General features: G+C 43.5%; 1 protein-coding gene across 1 annotated transcript in view; it reads right to left on the reverse strand.

The window, feature by feature from the left end:
* Nucleotides 1-5,805, reverse strand: part of CHD1 (chromodomain helicase DNA binding protein 1) — an 83,435-nt gene extending 77,630 nt beyond the window's left edge. The window contains exon 1 of the mRNA XM_015414740.1: nt 5,679-5,805. Within this exon, the coding sequence (XP_015270226.1) occupies nt 5,679-5,731 (53 nt within the window). The 5' untranslated portion in view covers nt 5,732-5,805. The remainder of the gene's footprint in view (nt 1-5,678) is intronic.
* Between the last annotated feature and the right edge of the window lie 6,782 nt (nt 5,806-12,587).

A 12,587-nucleotide genomic window follows, 5' to 3' on the forward strand; every position in this document is an offset into this window, starting at 1 on the left:
TCTTTCCCTCCCCAGAGGGGGAGGGTGGAAGAGGTCTCAGCCAATTGAGGGAAAGCCTTCTTTCTCTCCTATGAAGCAGGAACTAGGAGAGAATGACCAGAAGGAGCTGCAATGATAGATACAGGAAGCAGCACAGAGTTCGCTGCTCTTGGATTGGGTTGCAGCCCTGTGCGGGCCTGATTCGGCCCGTGGGCTGCACGTTTGACACCCCTGTTCTAAAATGATATGGGTTAACAAATTAAGAGTATCTAATTCACATGGACAAAACCTATTTTGAGAAGTTATTTGCCTAAATCTACCAAAAAGGACTACCGATGGAAAAGCATTTAAACGGGCCAAAGTACAGGCTCGGTGCTGGAATGGGAAATCCAGAAAAGAAAAATAGTGCGGCATCACTCTATGCCTTTGATATATACCTAAATTAGCTGCGGAACAGACAGGGAACACTTTTTGAAATTCATTATCCATAAGCCTTAGTTGTGTGAAGGGAACACTTTTTGAAATTCATTATCCATAAGCCTTAGTTGGATTGTTCTAAGATATCTGGAAGCCTTCTACCAATATTGCAACTGAACAGGCTAATAATTATGAAAAATCTAAGACTTTAAAGTGGCGCATTGGCACTGTGGAAACTGAACAAGTGAAGCCCTTTAAGTACCTTGGAATTACTTTTAATTACAACCTTAGACGGCCAAAGCACCATAACAGAACCAATACAATAACTCTGGTAGCAGTACCCAATGAAGGCCAAAGTACTGGATTTAGCTTAAAGTCCCAAAATCCACTAGATATAATTAGTAAAGTTTATTAAAAGAAACATGCAGGAATATACAGCAAGGAAAAAAATAATAAAGTCTAACTAGCTAACTTAAGATACTTATACAAGCTTTGGTTCTCTAGTCCAGATGCTACCTGATCAGACTGAGATACAAAATCTAGACAAAGTTTCAAAGTCCAAGAAGCCGGTGTTTAGGCCATGCAAGGTCCAACTTGGCTCAAAGGTGTCAATAATCAAAGGTGTCCAAACTAGAGAGGTGCAAAACTAGAATGAATTATCTTTCTTTATTCCAAACTGCCAGCAGTCAGCATGATCCTGGTTGACCAACCAAATCTGTTGCTAGCCAGATGACCTGACCAATCAGATGTGTTGCTAGACATATGGAGCAGAGGTCCATCAGTGGCTATTAGCCACAAGGTATAGATAGGAACTCTCAATCTGGGGCAAGTGATGCTCCGTATTGTTGGTGCTGGGGGGGGGGAGAAACAGTGGGAGGGCTTCTAGGGTTCTGGCCCCACTGATGGACCACCTGATGGCACCAGGTATATTTAGCCACTGTGTGACAGAATGTTGGACTGGACAGGCCATTGGCCTGACCCAACATTGGCTTCTCTTATGTTCTTATGACATGTGACCATGTACTCTGCAGCTCCACATAGGTACAATTAAGCAAGCCACCTTCCCCCATTTAGGTTTCCTTCTGCTAATACGATGGAATGTGGAGACAAAATACCCTCCTGGCAGTCTGGCTTTGAAGACTTTAGGGCCCAATAATCTCACTTGCACCTGTGTCTAACTCATATTTCTTATCTTTCTCTCTCAGAAACTGAAATCATCAAGTTCGCAGAAAGAAGCCTTCTATGATTTTGCTAGGCCAAAAGCCTGAACCAATGTTTCTGAAAAACCAAGAAACTGCTAGGCAAAGCCAGTTTCTTAACAGGGGTGATAGCCAGAAATGACATCTCGCTATGCATTACATCATATGCAGCCCAAACTCCGAATGTGACACATACTGGGCAATGCTCTGGCCATCTCTGAAAATTCCATGGTACTTATGAAGTTTTCAGGGATAGCCAGGGCTTCATCCAATGCACTTACATCTCATCCAGGTTTGGGGGCAGATGAGACGTCACATATTGCCAGACATCATTTCCAGCCCAGGCCTTTTCTCCTGCCACTCAGATGAACAAGAATGGGAGGGATGGCCCAACCACTGGGACCCCTCCTGCTATAAGTGGACAAATGATCTCCCTAAGGGGGAGGTTTTAACTGTCCTCACCAAAGTACTTGGCTCTCTGTATACAAAACAGCCTTCCCCAAAACTTTATAAATGAATGGGCAAAAATCTGCAAAAATATAGCTGTATGTCCCAGTCCATAGCTGACTCAAGTAATTAAAAATGTTGCCAGAACAAAATTAGGAGAAAATGTTGAATTAAAACATCAGAACCCACTGAAATATGCATTAATATTTACCAGTGGTTACAGAATATTAATCCATTAAGATCAGTAAAGAACTGTTCTAAGAGTTAAATCCATTTCTTATAGGTGTTCTCTCCATAATTCTTATTACAGAATTTACATTTATAAGATTCTTCTAAATTACTCCCACACAGTAAACTTCATCACCTGAACACTCTTAAAACTGACCTCTGAAACCTAGCTTTATAATTTCACCTTATAAACAGTCAAAGTACTGCCATAATACCAATCACCTCCCATCCATTCTAGTCATCATTGGAGGTGCTGCTTCAGGTACCTCCATCATTTGAGGCTAAATGGGTGGCAACCCAAACAAAGGACCTTCTCAGTTGTGGCTCTCTTCCAGCGGAGATTCATTTGTCTCCTTCTATTGTAGTCTTCCACCAGAGGATGAAAAGTTTTTCTGTTTTTGTTTGGCATACCTCCAATAACTGTTATTAGTCCTCCTCCCTGGTTGTGTTGCTATGTTTTTATAAAATTATTTATTTATACATACATTATTTTAAGTACAGTTTTAATGCTGAAATGTTTTTAAAAATAAATAAAAACCACTAATTGCAATCATAGGTGAGCTTTTTCCCCTCAACTTTTTCTGAATTCACCTGAGTAACTATTTGTAAGTCAACCTGGTTGAGATCATGAAAACAGAAGTCACTATGGCTCATTTGGACTCGTGTGGATAGATTTGTACTTCTTCATAATCAAGACAAACACCGTTATCAGAGAATGATTGGACATCAAACTCTAAATGCTTTATCCTATTTCCTACTAATCTACCAATAATGGCATTTGAATGCTAATTTCTGTGTTTTGAGTAACTGTAACTGTTCTGAATTACATTTCTATGGCAAATTCACTACTGTTTAGGAATTATTCTTATCTAGTAAATAAAAGACTCAAATTGGGACTTTCACAATTATAACACATAGTCTGACAACTAGTCCTTCCTATGTGTCTTGTGTTTGATCCAAATAACCACCACTTTACGGATTATTTTGCAGAAATTACAAACCATGCAAACAATCCATTTTCTTTAACAATAACTCTGATATGTTGTTAGGAATAATAACAGGTCATTTTAGCACCATATCCTATTATTTGACACACCTGCAGCCAGTAGAAAAGTAACATGGTTGTGGTAAGATTTTAAGGTGCCAGTACCCCAGACTCCACTAGGCTACAGAAGTAAGTAATTCTGTAGTCAAGTATCAGCAGTGGGAGGACAATTCAAACTATCCAAACAACCCAATGAAAATTCAGACTGTCATAATTGTTCCAGGGCTTGCAATACTTGAATAGGTGAGGATTAAGAATCCACTGCTCTTGCATTTGCACATTGCAGTCAAAACTAAGGGCCACAAATGTTTTCTTCAAAATCTGCAATCATAATATTATACATGCAAATATAACTTGCTACTTTTTTTGGAACATGCATTGAAACAGCAGACAGAAAAGGATCAAGATGTACTTATACCTTTATAGGAGTAAAAATAATTGCAACTATAGTGCTTTGACTATACATCCATGATTTTTATTTGAAAATCATTTGAAGTACAAGAAGGTAGAGTGTAAGTGGCCTTGAAAGCTCAGCTTTTCTGATCAGGGATATGAATTTGTTTATTTTATGCTATTCACAGTCCACCTTTCTCACAGGGGCTCAAGGCGGATTACACATTGTGAGTCAGTACAAAACAAAATGGGACATGCAATAACAAATGCATTAGGATTTTAGATGTTTGGAACCAGCAGAAAGAATTGAAGCATAGCACAATGACTCATAACGCTGTACAAAAATTACACTATAGGATCCTACTTACAATAAACTATACAAAGCAGTATAGACCACAGTCCCTATCATTTATCTAAGTAAGTATGTGAACAATTTTGCACAGTGCAACACTATTACCTGAGCAGAAAATCCCTCTTGAATAATTCAGTTTTGCATAGTTTGTGAAAAGTCAGGAGAGAGTTTTCCTGACCTACTCAGGCAATCCATTCCATAAGGCGGGAGTCACAACAGAGAGAACACGTGTATGGGCAGTTGCTGATATTGCCCATTTGCAGGTTGGCCCCTTTAGAAGCCCCTGCTAACAAATAAAACAGCCACTGCCATACCATTAGAAACAGACCAAAAGTCTCAAGAAGTTGCTGAAATAGCATGACTTAATCAGAAATGATCGACTGGAAGGATACCATCAAAGAAAAGGCCAAAGGTTTTAAAACCAGGAGTACCTCTTAAGGGAAGTAAACTTCAAGAGATGTTGGGCTGCCCTAAAGTGGCAGATGGGCTAATACAGAGAAAGGTAGTCCTTCATATATGCAGGTCATGAAGCATCTTGAACTGTACTCAAAATCAGATAGGCACCCAGTACAATGCTTGCAAAATTGGTATTACATGCAAATGCTGCCCAGTATCAGTTAAAAGGTGAACTACTGCATTCTGCACAGGTTAATGTTTATTGACTACCTTCAAAGTCAACCACGTACAGTGTATGGCAACAGCCAAATACTGCAGTTATAGAAGCATGGATCAGCTTGGCTAAATCAACAGATTCAAAGACAACAAATTTCAAGAATGAGTCCTGGAATAATCATAAAAGCTTTAATTGACTAGATAGTCTGACATCATCTAGATTAAAGAATACATAATTCCTCAAAATAATTTGTCTTCTCAGCCAGCCTTATTCCAATCTTTTCTGGATCCAATTTCAGTTAAGATAATCCCAGTCTTTCTCAGCCAACATTATCACAATCTTTTCTGGATCCAATTACAACTAGGATAATCCTAGTCTTTTAATTAACCAGTTGGCCAGGGAGAGTTCCAACACATAGCTAGTGCATACCATGGAACAAATGCATAAATATGAGGGAGCTACCCCTCTCCTCTTATCACTAACCATAAGCATAATACAAAGCAGGAAAGGAAACACCACTGCAGCAGAAAATAAGTCAGGTGAAGAGAGATGACAGCAGTGGAACAGGATTTTGCCTGGGGTAAAAACCAAAGAACGTCTCCTGTACAAACTTCTTACCACTGAACCAACAGAAATGCACACAACATGCAACGCCAAAATTCCCACCTAGACTACAACTGCTGAAAAGTTGTGCATATTTGAACTGAGGTATTAAAACTATATTAATTACCATCAAACCACCTGAAGCAAGTTCTCTGTAGAGACACAATAAATTTTCTCAATAAATAAATATTTGAAGAAATGCAATAAAAAGGATATACTGAAACAAGGACCAAGATCCTCAGTGTAAATAATTCAGTAAATTTTATTCTGCAAGAAACTAGTTTTGGTCTGTAACTTTAAAACAGATAATTTGGGTTGGGTTTTTTAAAAAGATTTTACTTTCAAAAAAATGTAAGAAATTGTGAAATCCGCATAGACCATTTTCTAAATGCAAGTTCTTACCTTGATTCTCCACTGCTGTTCCGTGCACTTTCTTCATCACTGTGCCCATTCATTGTAAAAATTCACCAAGATAAAAATATAAATAAAGGGTTCCCCCCCCCAGTTTTCAAGATGGACATAAAATGCCCACTTAACAGAGTCCTTTCCACCTGGACACTTCAGCTATTTCACATGTAACCTGTTCCACTGAGTTCAGTAGTTTTTGTCCACGTTATCTTTTAAAAAGAGAGAGAAAGACAGAAATAGTAAGATGTACTTGTAGTGCTTAAGTCTTTTATAAGTTTTGAAAAAACTCAAAATAAATTATATGATGACATTTTAGGTCTTCATTCTACAACAGCCCCCACATACAATGCTAATAAGCTATATATACGCCATGTAATAAAAGACAACCCTTTATGGTAACATAACACAAGTAATATAACTGCTCATTATGATTACAATACTGTTATTTATTTACATTTGAGAACATAGTGGGGCTTGCTTCCCTAATGTAAACACACATATGATTGAGTTGTAACAAATGGGAGTTTCACTTGCCTTCTTTTGTACCAGAGCAAGTGCATAATCAGAGATTGTTGCAACAATTTCTATAATTCCTTGAAAAATGTGACAACAGGGTCAGCTATGTTCAGATTTACGAATTAAAGATCAATGCCAAGTGCTTATCAAGATACCAAAACGCTTTACCCTATAACTTGGGCCTTACACACGCGAATTTAAAAATGCCACAGCACCAAAGTACATTCCCACATGCCTCAATCAGCTGAGTTATGAGCGGTTCTTTTTTTTTAAGTGAACCCAAGCAAAAGGCGGGGCCACGGTTAAGAGCAGCAGGAAGGCACCGCACACAGTCCCTGATAGCCAGCCTGTCAGCCAATGAGGAACGGGCCTCGTGGATTTAGTGGGTGCCAAAACAAATGGGCTTTCTCCCCTCCCCCTGGTTCCCCCTTAGTGTGGCGGGTGTCTCTCGAATCTCCTCGCAGGGCGTCCTACCCCCCTCTAATCAGTGCCATCAGTCTCCCACCCAGGACGGCTGCAGTGCCGTCCCTCGCTCGCTCGCGAAAGCCCCGCTGCGTCTCCTAACTGCCTCTCCGCCGCCGCCTGGTAAACAAAGGGAGATGGCGGGGGAAGCGGAAAAAAAGAGGAGCCGAGCGCAAGGAGGAGCAGCGTGGCCTGCTTTCCCCTGACCGCAGCGATTGTCTGCGCGAGGGAGCCGGCTCGGCCGGAGACGCGAGGCCCGGTGGGGGGCTGAACAAAAGCGGCGTCTCTTCTCCACGCTCCCACCCGGCCTCCTCGCCTCGCCGTCGCCCTTTCCCAACTCAACCCAAGGCAGGCTCTTCCCCTGCTTCCCCCACCCGCTCTCTTCACAGGCCGGAGCCCACGCCTCGGCTTCCTGCTCGCTCGGGCCGGGACTCCATTCACTGTCTCTCTCCCCCCGCCCTTCCCTAGCCCGGCTGCGGCCTGCACACGGCACCCAGGCGAGGCTACGCAGTCCCGAGCCCTGCAGCCTGCCGGTCAGGACAGCCTCCCTCCCCCGTCTCCTTCCCTTTCCTCCCTTACGCTCTCCGGCAGGCCTCTCCTACCTGAGCGCGGCCAGGCCTGCCCGGCTGCCTCGGCCTTCCTGAGGGAAATAACACGGCGAGCGCTGCGGGCCGGCCTTCAGGGTCTGAAGATGAGGAGGGAGCCGAGAAGCCGCTCCGGGGCCTGCCTGGGTCTCTCGCTCGGTCTCGGCCGTCTCTGTCCCGTACCCCGCTCGGCCTACCCCCCAAAAATCAAGAAATGAACGGCGTCCCTCAGGGAGAAAAGAGCTGAGGGGAGAACGGGTTAAAAAAAAAGCCCACCCCGAGGTAAGCGGGCGGGCGTGCGTCGCCGTTGCTTTAAGTCCTCCCGGCCGCCGCCATCACGCTGCCGCCACCGCAGCCGCTGAGTACAACCTCCTCCCCCTCCCTCGTCCGATAGAAACCCCGGGCGTGATGTCAGCCCTGGGACAGAGCGGGAAGGGGGGGGGAAGGAGGAGCGAGCGAGGCTGGGACGCGCGCAGCCGCCTGGCTGAGGGCTAGGACAAGGGCCGAGGCGGGGTTACCAAGGAAGCGGCGTTGGAGGGAGGGGGGGGGCGGCGGAGAGGAGAGAGATGGACTGTGTGGGAACTCGTCTGCGGATGGCCGTAGCCGGGCGGGGCACAGCGGCTTCGCGGGAGGGAGTGTTAACAAAGTTCTCCCGAATTTTGCCTGAAGTCTGTTCGCAAGCCTGATCGAAATTTTACATTGTGTGCCCCCTTGTTTTCTGCCTTCCGGTCTGAAACGCCCCCCCCCCCCCATCTTGTTCTCTTGAAGCATTCGTGCCTGTTAAAAGAATCTTGTGGGATTGCCTGCAGGCTGAATGTTTTCTGTTGTAAAGGGGTGTACATTGGTAATAACAGCTGTTTCAGGTTCCAGTTCCTGCACATTGTATGAGACTAAGTCTCTTCAAACTCTGTTCCCCTTTTCTCCAAGGACGGTTAGGGCCAGATAAGGGTCTTTCAGATTTCCCCAACTCTGTATCTTTGTATTTTGGCTTCAAAACGAGTTTCTGTGTCCACCAGGGGTCATTTCGTAGAAAAAGAGCTAGGGGGACTCATTAGCATAACTCATTAGCATATGCCACACCCCCTGACATCAGGGGCCGGAAAGGCCCTCCCTGGCCCCCGGCAGGGGTGGGGAGAGGCGGGGGGGGAGCAACTTACCCCCCCCCTTCTCCTGCCTCCTCCTGGCTGAATGAGGGCTGGAAGCCTGGTGGCCAGAAGCAGGGGGCGGGGCTTCATCTTGTGCCCCGCCCCCCTGCACCTCACCCGGAGGAATTGCATTCCCCCCCCAAATGACCTCTGGTGTCCACTATCAGTGGTCGTCCAACAGTTACCTAAGTTATGCCATAAAGAATCGTTGCTCTTATTACTTGATATGTTCCTGCGTTTTTATGTGTGTATGTTTTAAATGATTGTTATTTTAGGTTATTTATATGCTTATGATATGTTTTAATTGTATTCTAATTTTATGAATTGTTGTAAACCTCCTTGAGCCTGCCTTGGTGGGGAGGGCGGGATATAAATTAAATAAATAAAACAGTTTAATTTGTGTGGATTTCAAGGAAATGATTGAAAAGACATAATGCTTGTATTCCAACCTGAAATCCATCTAGGGTAGTTTTTGCTGCTGGGAAAAACTCTTCCAATCAAGCAGCTTATTCCTCGAGGAATTGAGTAATAGAGTGTTATGTAAAGTTATGAAATGAGGTTAAGTTCAAGGCAATTATGATTAATGTTGGGAAACCTAAATCTGGTTGAGAATTGTATCCTGTATGCTGTCAGCATTGTCGAGTACACACTTGTATTTTGTTGGTTGGTTTTTTATTTTGGTCTTCAATTTATGGGTCATGACCTCAGGTAGGTTTTGAACCAGTATATGGCTGCCTTTTTTGTAGTTGCTGTTGATTTTTGGAAGGGACCAGCTACTGGTGTGTATGTGTAAAGAGCAAGTGTACCATGCATCCTGCCTTTCTTTGAGCATCTAATGTGAGAGACAGTCAGGCATAGCCATATGGTGGAGAGAGTTCCCTTTTAACACACATCCAGTGGCACCCCACCCTCTCCTTGTAAAGCTTTTTCACTGGCCACCTACCAATCAGTTCTCCAGTGCTCTGTATACCTGCAGCGCAGAGCCCCATTCCCAATTGTAAGATGTTAACTCTGGATCCTCCTCTTCCTGTCATGTGACTATGATGTCACATCACATTTTTCCATGTACTTGCTGATCAGTGGGTTCTAGGATACCACCTAAGGGTTAAAAATGAATCCCAAGTCTATGAAGGTTAAAGGTAACTGTTTTAGCAAACATGAGGCAAGTAAATACCAGTTTGCTATAGTGGTTAGGAGCGTGGACTCTAATCTGGGAGAACCAGGTTTCATTCCTCACTTCTTCACATGCAGCTGCTGGTGTTACCTTGGGTCAGTTACAAGTTATTTCAGAGCTGTTCTTTCACAAGCAGTTCTCAAAAGCTCTCTCAGCCCCACCTACCTCACAGGGTGTCTGTTGAGACTCCTTCAGGTAGTGAAGGGCGGGGTATAAATTCAATCTCTTCTTTTTTCATGATCAGAACTCAAACTTGTATCCTTCTTTATTCATGTTTGCTTCCCAGACAGGAAACATTTTCTTAAATCAGAAGAAGTTTTTCCCCCTTACATAATCAGCATGGTGGTAAAACACAGTAATCAAATCTTGTAAAATATTTTATTTGATCTAGCACTTTTCCTTTTTCTTTCTGTCTGATACCACCAACTCTAGTTATCAGTCAGATACCTGTGCGTCTTAGCAGGTCTTCGCTAAGAGATGGAGAAGTTGCTGTCCACCTACCAGGGGAGAGGCGATCCTGAATTTGTTCCTAAGTAATGCCCAAGACCTGGTGAGAGATGTAAAAGTGATTGCACCACTTGGGAACAGTGACCATAATGTTATTGAGTTCAACATTTGTATAAATAGGGAGTTGCCCAAAAAGACTGACACAACCACTTTTAACTTTAAAAGGGGTAACTTCTCTGAAATGAGGGGACATTGTGAAGAGGAAACTGAAAGGAAAAGTAAAAAGGGTCAAAACCATTGGGGAAGCTTGGAGACTAAAACTACAATCCTAGTAGCTCAGAAAAAATATACACCGCAGGTTAGGAAAGTCACAAATAGGTATAGAAAGAGGCCTGCATGGTTAACAAAGAAAGTAATGGAAGCTGTAAAAGGTATGGAGGATTCCTTTAAGTGATGGAAAGCTAGTCTCAGTGAGGTTGATAAAAGGGAACACAGGCTGTGGCAAATAAAATGCAAGTCTGTGACCAGGCAGGCAAAAAGGGAATATGAGGCGCATATAGCAAAAAACATAAAAACCAACAAGGAAATATGAGAGACATATTGCAAAGACCAACATTAAAACTTTCTTCAAATACATTAGAAGCAGGAAACCAGCCAGGGAGGCAGTGAGGCCCTTGGATTACCAAGGGGTGAAAATATTACTGAAAGATGATAGCGAAATTGCTGAGAAGCTGAATGCATTTTTTTGCCTCTGTCTTCACTGTGGAAGAAGAGAAGTGCTTGCCCACTCCAGAACCGCTGATTTTGGGAGGGGTGTTGAAAGACCTGAGTCAGAGTGAGGTGACAAGAGAGGAGGTCTTATGACTGATAGGCAACTTAAAAACTGATAAGTCACCAGGCCCGGATGGCATACATTCAGGAGTTCTGAATGAACTCAAATGTGAACTTGTGGATCTCCTGACAAAAATATGTGATCTTTCACTAAAATCTGTCTCCATTCCTGAGGACTGGAAGGGAGCTAATGTCACTCCCATCTTTAGAAAGGGTTCCGGAGGAGATCCAGGAAATTACAGGCCAGTCAGTCTGACGTCAATGCCAGGTAAGTTGGTAGAAACTGTTATTAAGGAGAGAATTAGTAGGCACATTGATGAACAAAAACTATTGAGGCAGATTCAGCATGGGTTCTGTAAGGGAAGATCTTGTCTCACTAACCTGTTAATGTTCTTTGAGGGGGTGAACAAACATGTTTACCTTGACTTCCGGAAAGCTTTTGATAGTTCCTCATCAAAGGATCCTAAGTAACCTCAATAGTCATGGGATAAAAGGACAAGTCCTCTTGTGGATCAAAAACTGGCTAAGTAATAGGAAACAGAGGGTGAGTATAAATGGGCAATTTTCACAGTGGAGGGTGGTAAGCAGTGAGATACCGCAGGGCCCGATGCTCTTTAACTTGTTTATTAATGATTTGGAGTTGGGAGTAAGCAGTGAGGTGGCTAAATTTACGGATGACACAAAATTGTTCAGGGTAGTGAAAACCAAGGAGGATTGTGAGGCACTCCAAAGGGATCTGTCGAGACTGGGCAAGTGGACGTCAATGTGGCAAATCCGGTTCAGTGTGGCCAAGTGCAAAGTGATGCACATTGGGGCCAAAAATCCTAACTATAAATACACGTTGATGGGTCCAAACTGGCAGAGACTGACCAAGAGAGAGATCTTGGAGTCGTAGTAGATAATGTTGAGACAGTGTGCAACTGCAATAAAAAAGGCCTACACTATGCTGGGGATTATTAGGAAGGGAACTGAAAACAGATCAGCCAGTATCATAATGTCCCTGTATAAATCAATGGTGTGACCTCATTTGGAATACTGTGTGCAATTCTGGCCACCACACCTTAGAAAGGATATTATAGCATTGGAAAAAGTGCAGAAAAGGGCAACTAGAATGATCAAAGGGTTGGAACACTTTCCCTATGAAGAAAGGTTAAAGTGCTTAGGGCTGTTTAGCTTGGAGAAATGACGGCTGAGGGGTGACATGATCTAGGTTTATAAGATTATGCATGGGATAGAGCAGGCAGAGGAAGAAGTACTTTTCTCCCTTTCTCACACTACAAGAACTCGTGGGCACGCAATGGAATTAGGACGGATAAAAGGAAGTACTACTTCACCCAAAGAGTGATTAACACATGGAATTCACTGCCACAGGAGGTGGTAGGGGCTACAAGCATGGACGGCTTCAAGAAGGAATTGGATAAACATATGGAGCAGAGGTCCATCAGTGGTTATTAGCCACAAAGTATATGCCATACCCCTGACATCACCGGACGTGATGTCAGAAGGGGAAGCAAAAGGGGGGGAGCCATCTTCAAAAGTCTCCACTTCCCTTCCCCAGCTGGCCTGGGGGGGGGGGAACGAAGAGATAAACCCCTTCTCACTAGAGTTCCACCACAGAAGGAGGAAAGAGGGAAGGAACGAGAGAGAGTAGAGAGAAGGAAAAAAGGAGGGAAGGAAAGAAGGAGGAAAAGAAAGAAGGGAAACAGGGAAAGGAGAAAAAAAGACAAGAGAAGAAGGTGGGAAA

The sequence above is a fragment of the Gekko japonicus genome, unplaced genomic scaffold, assembly GCF_001447785.1.
Source record: "Gekko japonicus isolate JY-2015 unplaced genomic scaffold, Gekko_japonicus_V1.1 scaffold1625, whole genome shotgun sequence".
NCBI lineage: Eukaryota > Metazoa > Chordata > Lepidosauria > Squamata > Gekkonidae > Gekko > Gekko japonicus.